Raw genomic sequence first — 14,290 nt, forward strand, 5'->3', positions numbered from 1 at the left:
GGTTCCACTTTGTATCCACAGGGGGGTGGGGGGGGTGGTAAAAGCCGACAACGCAAATACAAAAATAAAATTTTAGCTAAAGTGTTACTTTTGACAAGTGCCACAAAAAGTGGTTAATTTGGGTATACGCCTTGTCATATGTGTATGCCATAGCACACGGGATATATCGGTCCCTAGTATGACTGCTCTTCAAAAAATCTATAGAATGTGACTTGCATGTGAATGTGAATGACCATACACTGACCTAGTCCATTAGTACAGTGCAAAACAGATCCGTAATACAATATTGCTCGTGTGTGTGTGTGTGCGTACGCGTGTATGGGAGTGGCCACCCACTCCTCGTGCTCCATTCCGGCCTTCATAGGTTCTGGCTAACAGCACTTGCTCCAGCAGATTGTTTGAGGCTAAACTGGGGATCCCCAATCACGGCTTAGATCGGTGGCGAGTGGCATCTGAATCGGTTTTGGACTTCCCGTCAGTACTGGTCCTACAATGTGATAAAAAATCCCACTAAACGTGGTGCTGCCACCTCCCGCACTCCCCTGTCTTCATAGGCGTTTGCGAACAACAGCATCTGCCTAAAAGACTCTCTATTGCCGCATTGGCACGTTGAGGGCTCTTTTGTATTTGACAACTACAAGTTTTTTGTTGTTGTGTTTAGCGTCACTTTCATGTTGCATTTTTCTGGTGCCATTTTTTTGGTTGTTTCATTAAATGTCGATAAAATCTGCATGTGAGGGATGAAAATAGTGTCTGTTCTCTCATCCATGTGTTTCTATTCTCACCCCCTGGAGTTATTCCAAACGTGTATGTGTCCAATCACACTTACACTAAGCTGGCCTATTTTAGTGGAAGTGATGAAATGATTCGGATAGTTTAAACCAGAAAAAGCCATCTTCTACTCAACATGACCGACATTATCCCTCGTTAAGTAATAACGATGATCATGATATTAGCTTCACGTAACTTTCCAATTGTATTTCACAATGTCATTCCATAGTTTTTTCTACGTTTTACTGTACTTCCAATACAAATAAAGATTACTTTAAAACATTCTTCAACTCAACGTAAGCCTGCCATGATAAAATATTTTAATCGTTGCAACTTGACAACCTTTACTGCTTATAATGCACATTTCGCAACAAAAAAGGCAAACAGTTTTATGGTTCATAGCTAATTACAACGTTATTCTACTTTTGTATTTTCCTAAATATTTTGTGTGAAGAAATTAAACATTTTCCACAGTGTTTATGAGCCATGATAATCACGATATGATATTTCGCAAACTGGACTGCGTTTACTGTGGGCCTTGTATCGTATTATTCATCACAGTATCGCTAAGCACCGCAACATTACATGATATTAAGCGCAGCACTTGCTTATGTTAATCATCAAATTGCCCTTCATTTTGGCACAGCCTACTTACATTCCACGAGTTCTTGTATGAGGAAAGAAAAATGTTAGGCATTGCGAAAATGTTCATTAACATGCGGGGGATCTGTTTGAGTAGAACTGCCATCCGCACGTGTGTGTGTGTGTCAGCTACCACGTTCGTGCATTGAAAATTATCCTACAAGTTTCTTTGGGGAGCCTGTTTGGCGAACGGACGTGTTGGTACCTTAAGCAGATCGGTATAACAAAACGCTAAGGGCAAACGAGATGGAATAAAAAAATATATTGTAGGCCTCTTGGCAAAAACTGTATTTTTTTAAAACTTGTAGTTGTTGCCAATCTCCCAAAGTTTGAAAAGCGCTGCACAAACAAATGTTGAAATGCCAGCTTACACGGTGGCTTTTGTGGCATATGCATGCTGATGGTTAATCCCGAGTAAAACAGATTGGGGATAATGTCGTGTTACGATACGGTTTAGTGAAATATCCTGGAGTTGAACGGGACACTTTCGAACCAAGTCAAGTTATGTTGGCCTACATCCGGAATGCAATTCAATTTCATTCACCCCACTTCTGTGGCCTCTCTGCATGCTGCATAGAAGGGCCTCTGCCATCAACGTTGCCTATGATGTACTTGTTAAGGCCACGGTGTTATTGACGAATGTGTTGAGTTGAATTAAATTTAGCGTTTGGATGCTTTTGCACCGTTATCATATGTATGTAAAATTCTCTGTAGAGCGTTTTAAGAATCCAAGTATGCAATCAAACGTTTAACTTTCATTGCCTGTGGCCCTGAGTACATCTGGCAAGATGACCAATATAAATGTGGCACAGGAGAACTCCTCGTCCATGGCGGAGACTGATAGTGTGGATCCTCTCATCAATGGGGAAACCTGCAAATAATAAATAGTATTGCATTACCTACAAATAAATTGTGGACAATAGGAAGCCATTATGTTAACTCCCTCATCTGGTATGCAGGAGATCATGGGTTTTGATCCCAACCCTGACGCTTATATATTTGGAGTTTGCATGTCTCTCTCCCTGTGGTCGGGTGGATTTTTCTCCGGATCCTCCAGTTTTTCTCTCCACATATGGAAATCTGTGTTTACAGTATTTGGCGGCTAAAAAACGCCACATGATGAGTCACTTCGTTGAGCTATCCTTTGTGGCCAGGTCGCTTCTGAAAAAGAGCTGTATAGCTCAGTGGTCCTTATCGGGTCAAATAAAAAATAGTTGATAGTTTGACGGTATTTACTGCCAATCACCCTTCGATCTACTTTGCTCTGCACTATTTTTTCTTATCCATCACTTTCTCTCTCCGTTTCTATATATATACCTGTATGTCTCGCATATCACCTCCTAGGGCAGGGGCCTGCAACCAAAAATAACAAGAAGAGCCATTTTCTGTTCGAATTCCGGGGGAAAAAAACAACTCAATATTTAAAGAGTAGGTTCGTTAATAAATAACGTCACGGGGCAGCCCTTAAGGAGCCGCAGGTTGCCAACCCCCCGTCCTAGGAGCACCTGTAATTCCCTAGTCATTTTTTTTTAATCCCGGTTGCATTGATGTCATCTTGTACTCGGTGATCAGTAATTTACAGATAATGTACATATCGAAAATGCTGCGTTTTTACAAATGCGTAGTCCATAGCGTGAGATGCTTTTTGTTTGTCCCTTCCTATGCTGTGTGCAGGCTTGGTGGGTGTCAGCGAATGGAAGCAACGTGCTTGACCTGTGGCAGTCTTGCATACAATCTGCAGATGTCTGGAATTGCAACGCAGCCTTGCAGGCTCAAGGTGTGATCTCGATGTGCAGTGACTGAGGAGCTTGAGCCCTCTTCCAGGGGAAGTTTTACCACTGGATGTCTTAAAGGCCACTGATGCGTTTAACTTGCAGCAACCCGTTTGAATCGAATGCTGCCGCCACGTGAGAGTCGGAGAATAACGCTGCGATGATGACTCGTTGAGCAACATCTATTCTGAAGCTCGTGATGTACGCGCCGGATTGTAATAAGGAAGAAAAATCATGCATGTGCTTGGATTTCCGCGACACTTTCCAACACGCCATTGTCCTCGGATATGTATAGTTCCTGATAATAATGTTCGCATTGCAAGCCAAGCTACGAGACGACCTCGTGATATCAGCACAATTTTATACTCGTATTTTGTTGATGTTTGATCATCGTTTTAAGAGTCATCACGACCGCTCCCCGTCTTGCAGCCAGACAGGACAGCCGCCGATGCATTAACGCTTTCAGCTTTACTTGGAAAGCGTAATTTTTTTTTACAAATCGGTCATAAAAAATAACTATACATACGTAATAGGTGTCTTGAAATAGCGGCTTAAATAATTCTACTCGTTAAGGTATTTGCAAAGGGGCAGGACGAATGCATATTTAGCAGGGGAATACCTTGAAAGATAGGATAAGTTTCATTCACCTCACTTGTACATTTCCAGAACCATAGAAGTGCAGCTTAACCGTGTACCCCCTCATACAAGTGTTAGGGATGCCGAGCGGCAAACCCTGTTATATTAAATAAATAATTATACACTCGCCGGGTATCGCGGCTGCTCGCGAGTTCGAATAGAGCGCTCGACTCTCATTGGGGAGGGTCTCATCGCAGGGGCGGCTGACGTCGGGGGGGGGCACACAATCGGATGTGAAGGTGGAAAACCATTCAAACCGGATTGGTAGTCAGGCAACAGCTACATTTGAAATGAGGGGTCGGTTGGGAGACCGTTAATTTGTTGAGTGTCATGGAGAGTTCCACAAATGATGGGAAAGAGACTAAAAGGTAGGGATAGAATGGGGTTCGGGGTGGCGCCTGAACTGAGTGACATGTTGTTTGGAAGACTTAATGAAGACGAAGTTTCCAGACTCACCCCGTGCTGCTCTAAACTCACATATTGCTCCTCACGCCTTCAGAACCGTGGCTGCAGGCGGTGCAGGCTCTCATGATCCTGTCCGTCATCCTCGCCTGCCTGGCGCTCGGCCTCTTCGTCTTCCAGCTCTACCGCCTCAAGAAGGGCGGCCGCTTCGTCATCTCTGGCGGCGTCCTCCTGCTGGCCAGTACGTGAGCGCGCACCGCTGCGCCCACTCCCACAGAGGGGCCCCGCGTTGTTTCCACGCGACCGCAGTGGCGTTGCTGCCTGGTCATTCCTGCTCCACTGAGCATTGACGCAGTGCCCGTGTCCCGCTTAAGAGCCCTGGGCCAGTGGTGGGGAAATCTACATTGCTTTGGCGTGGGCGAGGCTATCCATAGCACACAGCCACTGTTGACTTTTGCACAAAGTGATAATCGTTTTAAAGACCCCGGGGTGATGATGGGCCGAGCCAAACCCCGACCAGAATTTAAACTCCCAACCATTCGATTCCGAGCCTCTCGCTCTACCGCTGAGCCACCTGGCCGGTGGTGAGATGTTAACTACCTCGCCTGGTATAGGGGTCGTGGGTTTGGTCCCAACCCTGATGCCTGTATATTTGGAGTTTGCATAATCTCCCGTGGTCGCGAGGATTTTTCTCCGGGTCCTCCGGTTTTTCCCTCCACATTTAGAAGCATGCGTTTAGAGTATTTGGGTTGCTATACATTACCACGTGACAACTCACTTGATTGACCTATCATTTGTGGCAAGGGTCGCTTTTGAAAAAGAGCTCTATAGCTCATTGGGCCTTACCTGGTAAAATAAAACCATAGTTTAGTGTACTAATAATGTTAAATAAAGGTTAAGATACAGCACAGCAATTGCTTGCTCATACCACTGTTGGCACGAATGAATCGAACTGGCAACCTCTGGATTACAAGTCCAGTGGGCTAGAAGCATCAATGATAATGTTGATAATAATGATGATCATCTGCGAGGTGAAGGCCTACCTACTGTTTTTCGGTCGTGGGTGCTGCTTGTCCATACTTCGGCACATTGGTCAATGTAAGGTGGCAAAAACGGGAAGCCCAGGACGCTTTCAGATATCGCTCGCCACTGATGTTTGCCGTGGCTGGGAATTGTACTCGGGTCACCGGGTTCATCGTGCAGTGCTCTAGCCATTGCACCATCGCTCCAGCCTTAAAATATGATTTGTGCATCTTTCCAACTGTCCCATGTCCCTTCTGCTCTGTGATCGGCTCATATGAGGTGCCAATTAGACGCCTTACGAGTGCAAAAACCGATTGTAATATTAACATTGACAAGGGCAGCTTACAGTCACTAGCAATAATCAAGCGTGAACATTTTTAAATACCTGGTACAAATCGAGAAACTATTTCTTTTAACGAGTGGACATGGCGGTATTATTTTAACAAGCGGAAGTGGGGTCGACTTGGAATTCGGCTGCCAAAAACGCCCGGCATACATGTATTATGATAACGAGCGCTTAGGTTTTAAGTTTATTTGCTTAACTCAAGAGACCAGGATAAGTTTCATTTTGCAAGAGTGACCTGGGGAGGTCACCAAAATGGAACAAAAGCAAAACAAAGCAAGTAAAGTACAGCAATAAAGTAATTAGTTAATCCTGAGCAAAGGAAACCGCGTTCCATGAGGAATCGAAATTGCTGCACAAACATAAACTAACGTGATTGAAATTGTATTTCTGTAACGCAAGCTGGCGGCGGATAAATGCTTTTAAACTGTTCATTATAATAGTTTAGATACAGAAAAGTTAAAGAGATGTGGGTTGATTATTGCATAATAATGTAAACAGACAGATATCAAATATACGTCTTTGACTAAGGTTGTTTGGTGCAAAAGCATATTTATTAGAAAATACCTGGTCAAAAAGGGTGAAGTAGTAGATATACTATGGTTGATGATAGGTATTAAGTGATGCTTATTCCCATTACTGGTCCTGAACCAGTAACCAACATTCCAGATTCCTAAGCCAGAGACCAATTTTATATTTGGGACAACAAACGGTTCAGTAATAATGAATTATTGAATGCATTCCTTGTCTATTTACTTTTCATTTTCCTATTTACAGTTTTGTTAAAATTGAAAAAAAAACGCGTCTTGTTAATAGAGCCAGTTCAAGTAAAGCTTTAGATCTCAATGTGTGTACACGTGTTCCACGCGCGTGTGTGTGTGTGTGCGTGCGCACGTGTACACATTGAGATCTAAAGCTTTGCTTGAACTGGCTCTATTAACAAGACGCGTTTTTTTTCAATTTAACAAAACTGTAAATAGGAAAATGAAAAGTAAATGCATTCAGTAATTCATTATTACTTAACCGTTTGTTTTCCCAAATATAAAATTGGTCTCTGGCTTAGGAATCTGGAATGTTGGTTACTGGTTCAGGACCAGTAATGGGAATAAGCATCACTTAATACCTATCATCAGCTATAGTATATCCACTACTTCACCCTTTTTGACTAGGTATTTTCTAATAAATATGCTTTTGCGCACACGTATTCCGCGTGATGCAGACAACGTTAATTGTTGAGCGTGTCACACGCGCTGACGTGTTCAACGATCATCGGGCGCGTGCAGCGTGGAACATGTCAATTTGCATTTCATTGGGGGGGGGTGTAAATTGGTAAACGAGGAGAGACGTAGCGTGGTGGGTTGCGAGGACTGGAGTTTGGGAAACCCTGTCGTACGAAGTCGTAACGATAGCAATGATTCTCACACCAAACTATATTTATTTTCACGTGGGAGAAAGAAATGAGGAAAATTACGCTTAAAACAAAAAAAATAAGTCGTCACGTGCTGGCCCCCCGCACGTCAACGAAGAGCGTAACGGCCTAATCGCGCGCAAACGCCTTTTCATTTTTGTGTCTCGCCCGCCCGTGCAGGTCTGTGCGTGATCGCGGCCGCTGCGGTATACACCGGCCAGTACCCCTCCACAAACGTACCGTACAATTCGGGCAACTTTGGGCACTCCTACATCATCGCGTGGGTGGCCGCTGGACTCACCTTCATCAACGGCCTCATCTACGTCTTCCTGCGGAAGCGCTCCTAAGCTGCATGCCCCCAGGCACTTCCGTACAAAAAAAAGCATCCCAGTCACACACGGCATTTTGGCCACTGAATCTCTGCGGTAGTGGTTACAATTAAATACACGCAAAAAGAAATTAAAAGTGCAGCTATGTGCTGGCAAAGTCTTCTTTTTATCTTTGCTATCTCTTTATGTTTTAGTTTTCTATTATTCACTCACAATGTATTGAAGCGTTACAGAGCGTTTCCCTTGATTAAAAATGCGCCATTGGTTTTGTTTTTTGTTTACAGTGCTGGCAAAATGACTCAGACATTTTTAAACCTACATTTTTTGGTTTCAATCGCCTGCTTTTAAAAAAAAATGTGGTGAATATTTGAGTCTAGTTCCTTTTTGTTTATCATTACTGTTATTAATTAACGTACACATTAAATAGGTAATCCTGAATCCTATGGGCACAAATTATTAGAATTATTAACACACAGATGTTGATAGTGGGAGTGACTTCTTGCTTGATTACAATTTTTAAAGTTATATATTTTAATTTGATATGCGGTGAGGAATGGTGAGGTTGGCCCCTCAGGCTTGGCACATACAGTAGAATCACCACGGATTTACTAGCGAAAGGAAGGAAATGTGTGCGCGCACACTGTAAGTCATGAAACATTCTTAGCAAACTTAAAAAGGCCATATGTAAAGAAGCAAGCGAAAAATATACACACGTGTCACCCATGTGTTTTTCTTAGCAATCGCTAAGCGTGCCAGCGACGCACGTGCAGCACAAACAAGGCAACTTTCATTCCCAATATTTATGTAACTCATCCATCTGTCCAACTCGGCAGGTGACCATGTGTATGAGCACCCCGAAAACCCATATGTGTCAAATACATGAAAAGGAGGCTGATTTACGTTTAATGCTGCTTGTATGAAAAAAGGTGACTCGCTGAGTTGTGTGAATCCGTCGTGTGCAAGGATTTTTAAGCACGTGTGTTCAGCGATTACAAACACACAGATTCCTTTTTGTTTCCAAGTGCTTTAACGCTGAAGAAATATAAACAAGATTTGTTTTGCCTTGAATAAACATTAGGAAGCAGAGTTGCCTTTAACCTTTTGCCAATAATGTATTTCCAACGTTTAAGGCGGCGGTGGTGGTTTGTGCATCTCAGTTATTGTGGTAAAGAAAGAAAAGGAAAAAAACAAACAACTTTCAGGCGTAATTTTTAAACGTGCGTTAACAGTGTTTATATTAATCTTGCGTTCGTATTTTGGTTCCTAAAGTTTTTTTTTGTTACTAAGACACATTCAGGTGACCTCGTAATTCTTTGAAAGTTCGTGTGGAGTCGTGTACAATATCGCGCGGATGATCGGGTGTCATAGGATAAGCATGGGCTTTCACAATTACACCTTCCTCTTAGTAAATCAGACACTGCGGTTTGCCTTTTCCACTTAACATGCGGACGTCTGATTAGACGGCTGGCTCGGGCAGCAGGCCCTCTTGCCGGCAAACATGACCCCATCGTAACCCCCGGGGAAGAAGCTATGGCTTCATTGGCATTTTCACATGAATCCACTAAACTTCAGCGGATTCGCCAAATATCTCTTTCTTTCTTCACCCCTTCTACAGGGCACCCCTCTAACATACACAAACAATAGTTGGGCACACAGTTGCAATGATGGTTAACGACCCCCCCCCCCCTCTCACGATTAACATCCTTGTTTCAGCAGCAGTAAATGAATAACATTACGTCGATGTTCGGTCAACCAGTATTGTATGTTTACCAGAAAACCGTTTGGAATTATAGTCCAGTAGCAAGTCAGCGTCTTCGACATCAATGATATTTGAGGCAGAGATAGCCCAGAGCCAAAGCTATATAAATTCCACATTTTTATGACAAGGGCCAGACTCTTAATTAGTGTATGGGCACTTATTAAAGCAGCGTTATCCTACTAAATAACCGTATACTCTAAGAAAATGTTACCATTTTAATTCTTGTAATGAAAACAAATATGTTAAACTAAATCCGAAAGTACTTGTGCGTGCGTACGGGTACAGTATACGTCTACGCATTCGCGCCAATTAATTTATAGCTAACGAAAGTAGTCGATTATAAATTGTGGGCCATAATTAAACATCCACAACTGTTGCCGCAAGTGCCACTGTCTTTACACTGCTTTGTTTGGCTGCGCGTTATTATTGTTCGGGCATGTCACTAGGAAATTAGTCTTATTTATCTCTTTTTGTTTTGCATTCATTCCATCTGGGTTCTGGCTTCGTGTAACGTCACTGGGGTTTATTTTACACGCGTGCATACATACGTACAGTGTTTGCTACTGTTTGACTAATACATACTTTGGGAAAAGGTTGCCAGAGGCACAGCCACACTACTCAGCGTCTTGAATCGTACAAAAAGATACGCCTATAAAACTTACATTTGTTTACGAATAAATATAGTAATTTAAAGGATATCCAATTGTGATGTTTGAAACACTACATTTTTTCGGAGCCAAATGTGTTAACACGTTACATACATATGGTACCTTGGTAAACCCAACACAAATTCGGAAACACATCAAATGTGGCAGTAAATCATTAGAATTCTATTAAATAAAGGTTTGGGGAAGGTTATTAAGAAGCAAGCATAGCTGACTTGCATATCTTACATGTTATGCGTCTCGCCTGAGAATCGGGAGTGAACGAATAAACGGCAATATATTTCAAAAATTTCCAATTATCCATTTACTACGGCTGGAAACTATAATTACTATTTAACATTGTCGTTCCACTCATGGATCAAGCCCTCCCCACTCCATGTTTTTAATGTTTTTGTTTTGTTTTATAGCATACTAAACCATCCTGGTGAGTCCAGGTTGGTGAAGAGTGGAAGGAGCAGTACCGAGTCTTGGCCACTGATGTTGACCGTTGATGAGAATCGAATTTGTACCGCCAGGGTTCATGGCTAACTAACTTTTTCTTTTACCAGGTAAGGTCAAATAAAAGGCCCGCTGAGCTGGCCACAAATTATAGCTAAAACGAAAAGTGGCTTATCAGTCAATTACACGAAATGCAAGTTGATTCGAAATGAGGAGGGAAAAAACCGGAGGGCTCGGAGGAAAAAACACGTCTATGGATAGAACATGTAAACTCCAAATATACATGCGTCAGGGTCGGGTTCGAACCCATGCGGCAAAGTAGTTAACATCTCGCCACCGTGGTTAGCTCATTGTGTTAACGCCAATACCACCGCTTCCACTCAATGCTATGTTGCCTGGCATAATTTTTTTTATACAACTAATAAATAAGGCAACAGTACATTGCCCATTATCATCATCGGTATATTAAATGTAATCATACATTTGCCAGCGTTGTGAAGTTTCATTATATTGCTTTGTTAAAGTTTAAACAAAAACACTCCATTGGAATATCTTTTGACAACATTTTATTTGCAACCAATACATTCGTTCTATTATTATTTTTAGAACGATATTTACCATTTGCAGTCATGGATTTGGGCATTGGATATGAAATATATATTGAAATTATGTCTATATGCTTTTTTGGAAGAATTTTGTTGCAGATTCATAATTAGAAGCATGGTATATTTCCATACGGTTAACTGTCCTTAGTTACTATTAATCATGATGTGGACATTTTATTCATCTGTACCGAAATGTTTTAATTGGCTACGATGAACATCATTGTATTTATCCCTAACCTGCAACGGAATTTTCTGGTTTTAAATAAAGGCTTTGGCCCTCATTAAAGTCTGCCTGCTGATTGGGTCAGCGGCTCCATGGTTCAGAGACCTTGCTGACAAGGCAAGGCGATCAGCAAGAGGTGATGAGGTCATGGGTTCAGATTTACGCGTCCAAGTTGTTATCTCACCGATCACTGTTTTCACGCATGCGAGAGGTTTCGCATCCCCAAGTCCCAAGACTTGCCGAAGATCAGCTGTTGTGATGATAATAAAGCAGTGTTGTACATTTCTTTTCGTCAGGCATTTCTGCAAGTGCTTTGCAACTTGACTGTAACATCGTAGATAAATACGATTAGCTCTAAAGAAGCATCGCGCATTCATGATACTCTAGAAATCCGACCCTTAAGTGTTCGACCCTGTTTTTGCAATATTACTAATCACTATGTAAAGTTGACTGGAAACGATCTTAGATTTTAATACATTTTAAAGAGTCACAACTCAACGACAGCATTTGTATGCTGGCATAGCTCTTCAACAATAAATCCCTGGAAGCTGTTGTTTGAAATTGTGCCTTAACATTGAACGTCATGGCTTCTGTGGACTTGTGATTGGTCAAAACCATTCCATGTGACCCTTACAAATATGGGTGATACTATTGAAAGCCAGCATGGGGTGGTTGCTGCTCTGATCGGTTTCCCCTTTCTTGTATGATGGCCACTTGGAACCTTTTTGATGAATCCCATCCCAATGTTAAGCCATAATGCTCAATTGTACAATTGCAAAAAATAAAGAACATGATCTAAAGAGACTTGACTGGTGCATAGATGACATTGTACCGCTTGGCTGTGTAGCTCATCCGATGAAATATTGTTAATTTGACACCAATGCAGGGCAGTCTTTCATTGTTTTAAACTGTAGGTTATGACATAATATCTCAAATGTTCAAAACGAGGATTTATTTTTTGTTTAAGATAGAAATATATCTCGAGTCGATTTCATTACTGTAAAATGAGCTGCAAAAATATGTTTCAGGAAATATATTTTGGAAGAATGTTTTGGATTAATTTGCTCGAGCATATAGTGGCTATTCTACCATGCTGGGCAATAATCTATCCATATTTACACTTCGGATAAATACCTTTTATTTCCATGGCTACATTGGGTGGATACATTTTTGCACTTCCCAAAATGAAATCTGATGTGAAAGGCAGTTTATTGCTGCATGCCGATGCAACAACGCTTTGGAGTTAACAGGATTTAATACATACTGCCATGGTTAGCTACAAGTTACCATGTTTCAAAGAACGTTACGGGATTTATTTCGTCGTTGCAGTTTTAATCGGGCACCTCAGTGATGTAACAACTCCTTAGCACAAATGTGAATGAATAATTGCAATACATTAGACATCGGCATTTGTATGTGTTTGCATTGCCTTTTGTATCCATTATAAATATTTTTACGGAAATAATAACTTTGAATGGAATGGTGCTAAATCTAATTCACCGTACTTGACATTACAGATGTCAATCCAAATGAATAACAAAGTTAATTTGTGATGGAAGATGTTTACCTAAATTGATCTACATCTGTAAAGAGTGAGACCCAATGTGAACGAAATTCTACGCGCAATGTGCTTTATAAAAATTGTCAATTATAATAATGGAATGTGCCAAATATTTTTCCACTCAATGTATGGATTATCCGTTTCTATTTTTTACTTGTATTGTTTAGATGCATAAAATAACTATATAAATGTTTAGATTTTTTTTAAACCCAGCAAATAAAAAAACCGGTTCTAACTTTTGTAATTTACTTTTCATCCCATGAAAAATCCTAATATCAAAATGTGTTGTAGGATTATATAAAACAGAGATTCATATTGTGGGGGAGAAACTCTAAGAAACACATTGTTGGAATGTACAAATGCTGTAAGATCCTACAAGACATTTTATTGAAAGCATGGGATTTTAATTTCACGAGGGATGTCTTAATCCAAAACAATTATATATCTTGTGTACAGTGTATAAACGCTCATGTAGGTGACGTGTAATGTGGCTAGTTTTTAAGGCGTGTTCACACTTGACACTAGGGTGCGGGCATTTCACACCGGCAGAATTATTAGCGGGTAATCAAAACTACATTGCCTTTGCCCTCTTGACCCTACGTGGGCTGTGTGCTCTGACCAGGTAATAAGATTAATCGCCGTCAGCCATGGTCAATCCGCTGCGGGATGAAGGCCCTCCCCAAGACGTTGCCGCCACATCGCACGATCCTGCGATGTAACCCGCATTAGCACGTAAACCTACTTCAGCGGCGCTCCATTGGTTGGCTGAATTTTTATGAAGGTCAGGTGGGTCGTTCATCCAGTGCCCCCTTCCATGAAACAGGATCCCTGAGTGGTTCCTCGGGTATCAATGATCGGATCGATAATCTGTGCTTGGTTACAGTTCAGCTTGAATTGTGGTGTTTCCGTGCCACCCGCTGCAATTGGGCGTCGGCGGCAATGGCGCAAGGCTTGACACAACTGGGCACGTGGCACGGATAATGATCGTGAAGTTCCTTGATGTTCCGTATTCGATGGAAAAAATAATAATTGGGAATTGAAAGTTGCCCCTGAACTGGGTAGTCTGGTTTCTTTTAAGATCACAGGTTACGTCTTAAAATTCCTCAGAATATTCATGTTGGTATGTTTTGATCTTGTACATTGTCCAGTGTGAACCCGGCTTTGACTTTTAAAAGCGACACGCTTGTTAGTTTAATTAGCGGTGGACTGTGTAGCAGTTGGCACGAGTCATTAGAAATGGTTTTAATTTGCTTTTGCTTGGCTTTTAGTGGGTTTTTCAATTCTTTCCGTAGAGCCTTGTCAAACTGAAACAAAAACTGCTTTGCGTTTTTTTAATGTTGTGTTTTAGAAGAGTGTTATTGTTTCTGGCAGGGGAAGTTTTTGTATCATCAATAAAGGACATTGACGCATATGTGACGTTTCATTTTGCATAAATGGTCACGATTTTCTCTTGCTACATTATGAGTTACTGTAATGTGCAGCGAGGGAGTCATGCATTAATTACATTTCTTCTCCGCCGGATAAAACTGAATAAAGGGGAGGAAAAATCATGCGTGCGCACGGATTCTTTGATAAATGCCTTTCAAGATGCGTTTTTCTATTAAGTATTTTAATTCGCGATGATGTTGTTACGTTTATAGCCTCACCGCGATAACGCCACACGGCTCACGCCTTTATCGGAAGGGGAGACGTTACCTTGGCCGACAAAGCTTA

The 14,290-nt window shown here is 41.6% G+C and overlaps 1 protein-coding gene across 2 annotated transcripts in view; it reads left to right on the forward strand.

Moving 5' to 3' along the window:
• The window catches only part of LOC116949700 (peripheral myelin protein 22-like), a 33,072-nt gene extending 19,084 nt beyond the window's left edge, over window positions 1–13,988 (forward strand). For both annotated transcript variants that reach the window (XM_032967302.2, XM_032967303.2), the window contains exons 3-5: window positions 3,088–3,190; window positions 4,321–4,464; window positions 7,178–13,988. In XM_032967302.2, the coding sequence (XP_032823193.1) occupies window positions 3,088–3,190; window positions 4,321–4,464; window positions 7,178–7,344 (414 nt within the window). In that variant the 3' untranslated portion in view covers window positions 7,345–13,988. The remainder of the gene's footprint in view (window positions 1–3,087; window positions 3,191–4,320; window positions 4,465–7,177) is intronic.
• Window positions 13,989–14,290: the final 302 nt, after the last annotated feature.

This window comes from Petromyzon marinus, chromosome 37 (assembly GCF_048934315.1).
Source record: "Petromyzon marinus isolate PM22_M1 ecotype Great Lakes invasive population chromosome 37, UKy_Petmar_22M1.pri1.0, whole genome shotgun sequence".
Taxonomy (NCBI): Eukaryota; Metazoa; Chordata; class Hyperoartia; order Petromyzontiformes; family Petromyzontidae; genus Petromyzon; species Petromyzon marinus.